The sequence below is a fragment of the Atta colombica genome, unplaced genomic scaffold (genome assembly GCF_001594045.1).
Source record: "Atta colombica isolate Treedump-2 unplaced genomic scaffold, Acol1.0 scaffold7, whole genome shotgun sequence".
Classification (NCBI taxonomy): Eukaryota; Metazoa; Arthropoda; class Insecta; order Hymenoptera; family Formicidae; genus Atta; species Atta colombica.
In genome coordinates this window covers 1,636,884-1,641,415 of record NW_017259561.1, presented here as the reverse complement: position 1 = coordinate 1,641,415, position 4,532 = coordinate 1,636,884, and the positions used below count along the sequence as shown (strand labels likewise).

The window sequence follows — 4,532 nt, the reverse complement described above, 5'->3', positions numbered from 1 at the left end:
TATATCATATATATCATATTTATATGATGTATATTGTTTTAAAGTACATGAAAATTTTTTTAATTTCATATTTTTATATGAATTTATAGTATTTAGGGTTTAAGGCACATTTAGATGACGATTGGAATCCTCAAAAACGAGTACAAATTTCAATTAATACATAATAATTATACATACGTGCACCAATAATATCATTTTTTACAAGTCTATTATAAACGTAAATTTTCAAATAAATCGCGACGTAATCGTTATGAAAATAAATGATTAAATTGTAATTGCCTTACTCCAAGCCCATGTTCTCGCAACGTTATTTAAAAAAGAAACAATAGTGCTTGCCTTAGCACCGAGACACTATCTCCTGATTATTTTTCTCATCATTCTTTTTATCAGAATGGATATTATATTGAATCTAGTCGATAAAGTACTTTTATTACATCCAAGATTTTACAAACAAATTTTGACAAAGCCATAAAAATTTTGCTTTGTAATATTATATTTTTTAAAAATAATATTCTTTAAAAATAATTTTCGACAACATCAGGAAAAGATTGCATAAAAAAATTATAATAAATAAATCAAGAGTCGCAAAATACAGATAATTCCCACAAAAACAAAAAGAAAACACAGTTAAACCCCTACATATTTTGTCATTTCATTTAAATAAGATTTTTGAAAAAATTAATAAGTTTTTAAAAATAATTCGATTGTCTGTATGACTTACAGACTGGAATGAATAAACTACGACAATTTATTAGAGTGCTTAAGTAAACTTCCATCAAGTTCAGATATTAATGTAATTTCTAAAATCAAATGTAAAGAATGTGATGTGTCCTATATAGACCAGACAAGCAAGACTCTAATAATTAGAGTAAATGAACATAAGAAGAATCATATAAGATGGAATACAATACAACATTCAGTCACCATAGAGCACAGATTGGAAATGTTACATGAATTTAACTGGGAAAACGTGAAGGTTCTGAGGATGAAGAAAAGATTTTATAAAAGAGACTAATTTTCTGAAATGTTACATATAAAACAACAGACTAATGGCTTAAATTTACAAAATGACACAGTACTTCTTGCTCTCCTATATTTTAATATATTATGACTTGTTGCTTCTCTCTCTTCTGTGATTCTGTATGTATCGATTGATGTTTATTACGAAGACTTTTGTTAGATTCACACTGAGAAATCCATTTAGTTGAATTAATTAAATTCTTGTTTGAATATGGATAAATAACCTTGATGCAATTTTATCAGATATCAATGTTTATCAGAAATAAGTAAAATGTTACAATAATCAAATGTTTTGATTCAACTAAATTATTTTATTGCATCAACAAAGGATTTGTTTGCCTATATCCAAACAAGAATTTAATTGATTCAACTAAATGGGTTTCTCAATACATAGCGTGCAAGCTCTCGACATTTCTAATTATATCCACATAACGCTTTTATGTAATGATACTTCACATACTTTCGACAAAATAATATCATTTTAATTTATAAATAACAATATAAAAGAATTCAATTTTAATTTTGACAATTTAACGCATCGATGTAAATGGACGAATATGTGAAATGATCCATACGCGAGAACATCACGCTAATATTACTCAACGTTTCGTTACAAAAAAAGCAAATTCTGATTTGAATATATTTCTTGAATATAATTCTTTGTAAAATCAATTATTGAAATTGATTGTGACCACACAATTTTGACTTTTCTATTTTTTTATTTATGTATTGAAGAAGATCCGAACTTAAAGTCAAAACATATGCATTATTATCTGTTTGTATCAAATATAGAATAAAAAAATTCTTTTACACACTAATATCCTGTATTGACTCAAAAAAAAGCAATTCAATGATTTATTCGTTAGAGTAAATTGTTATTTTAATTTATTTGGAAATAAATAAATGATTCAGGCCGTAAATTGCACCGTTTGGCATAAACTTTCGTAATATATTGATCTCTCTTGAGTAAAGCAGTCTTGCGTAATTCATATTTAAGATATTATCATTCCGTCTTATATAATAATGCACAACTTCACTGAACAGCATGTGCGCATAACATATGCAATATACATAATTATGTCCAACATTTTATTTTATTTTGAGCTTTGATGGCAATTGTTACTTAATTATCGACTTATGCAAATTACTTTCCAGAATGATTTTATGGCTTCTCATGTCACATTATTGCAATTTCTTAAGATATATACAAAACAAGTTTTACTTCAATTATAGGAATCTCTATTCCTGTTGCGTTCGATGCATTTCAAATGGAGAAGAAAAGTTTCTAAAAAAAAGCATTCCATAACCGCGTACAAATTTTGTTTTTTTTTGTCTTTTTTACAGCTTTAGTCGAAATTTTATGATCATTATATAAGAATAACAAATAAAATTATTTATTAAAGATTCTTTTATATCAACTGCATAAAAAACAAAAATTGATTTTTTTCATTTTCTTTTTCTAATTTCGCTTATTCATTGATCTCATCGTCTCCTAATCGTGCCCATCTTGCACACACAAAATAGGACATTATAATATTGCTCGACGAATTGATCATCAATATAATGATCATGGAGCAACTATATGTGCGATTGACCGTACCCGAAATAAAGGATGCTTAACATTTGTTTTATAATATATTGACGTTCACCCCGGAATCAATAGCCAAGATCAAACTAAAAAATCTTTCATACAACATTTTTCAGCAAGGACACAGTGTAACACAGTGAATCATTTCATCCTTGTTTAACAAACAACAAGGATGTAATAATTCACTGTGTTACATTACATTCTTGCTGAAAAGCACACATAGATAACGATACAAATAATATTAGCAGAATATCATCAATAGCGAGAAGCGATAACCGCGATGTCATTCCACATTGATATATTGGGAGCAGTCTTAGCATAGATATTTTTAATATCTCCTATAAGGTTCCTCCTCTTCGGGATGAGCCGCATTGTATGCCAGGGCCCGTTGTATCTCTATCGGTATTGGCGGCGGTGTCGGCAGATGGGCGCCACTTGCCAGGAAGCCATTCTCATCGGCTGTGTAAGTAACCACGATCGGAGTACCATCTGGAGCCGTGTAACTGTATTGACCTCTGACCGCCTCGATCTGATTCGGTCCTATATTTTTCGGCTGTCCTGTCTCTGCTACGGAAATACCATTTTCTGTATCGTAGCTGTAATAAAAACAAATTGTTTAGACATTTTATGAGATACCATTTACAAAAAAGAGAAAAGAATTGCAGTTTAATTAAATAAAAAATAAATAAAATAAATTTTAAACTATTGTATAAATATATAAAACTACTGCTGGTCCGTGGATCACCTGTAAATACAAGATTTATTTAAGATGGTTCATTTTCACTTATATTCCAAAAAATTACTAAGAACCTTAGTAATTCCATCTTTAAAAAAATTCAACTTGTAATTTTGCATGAAAATTTTTCATCCAGAATCTGAATAAGTGCAATTAAAATTTATTTCAAATTATTCAGAAAAAGAATTGTTTTTATCAGCCTTGCGATTAACATTTCATATTCACTTTCCCACCAAACTGCTAAAACCAGTCAAAGAAAAATACTACTTTTGAGATGTTAGATAGAGCCTCGCCACAAGTCTTAATGTCTCAGAGACAGGTGTCATGGGAGGGGCCCGAGTTAAATGCGAAGAGCAATAAGAATGGGTGAGGAAGAGGAGCGCGTAGGTAGGCAAGCAGGTAGGTCGATTGTAATTGTTGAATTGCACAATTATTACGTGTTGTACAACCGAATGGCGCATGTATGATTAACATCAAAGTCAATTATGTATCCTTCCTTTGGCCAAGACGGATTCACGGTTTTTGCGATTTCAATTAAGACTAGTCAATTGTTTCAAGTAGCATCTGGAAAATCATCTACCTACGCGTAAATGGTTCGCGACTTCGACACGCCCATACTTTATATTTTATATGATAAGTCGCATAAAGTCCTAAAGTTAGAAAACGTTGAAAGATAGTTGATTATTATGAAGGTATGACCGGATCGTCAGGAAAAATTTCTAAGAACCACTGAGCTGAATAAAATATTAGGTCGTTCAAAAACAAATGTATAATATAATATAGAATGAATACTATTACAACATAATCGCAGAGTTTTCCGTCAATTATTATAGTTATTAATTGCATGTAAGATGTGTCGTACAGATTTAGCGTGATGTAAATGGGACGATGTGAAATGATTGATCACTTAATAGATAATTTGAAAATAACCTGACCTATTGACTAGAGATCATCTCGTTGCGCTTGATTAATTATAGTGAATCATGATATATTAGAAAGTATCAGAGTGAGATGAAAATATCTCAACACGTCTTTGCAATAGTTGACCTTTTTTACAAACGTATAGAATTTTTTGCATAATTATTTAGTTTATATAATTAAATGATAATTCAAGGTAATAATACTTTAGATACAGAGAGAGAGAGAGAGAGAGAGAGAGAGAGAGAGAGAGAGAGAGAGAGAGAGAGA

The 4,532-nt window shown here is 29.9% G+C and overlaps 1 protein-coding gene across 1 annotated transcript in view; it reads right to left on the bottom strand.

Annotated features, from left to right (window-relative positions):
• Window positions 1-2,936: 2,936 nt before the first annotated feature.
• LOC108692359 (endocuticle structural glycoprotein SgAbd-1-like) overlaps window positions 2,937-4,532 on the bottom strand; it is a 6,810-nt gene continuing 5,214 nt past the window's right edge. Inside the window, exon 3 of the mRNA XM_018200576.1 lies at window positions 2,937-3,204. Within this exon, the coding sequence (XP_018056065.1) occupies window positions 2,937-3,204 (268 nt within the window). The remainder of the gene's footprint in view (window positions 3,205-4,532) is intronic.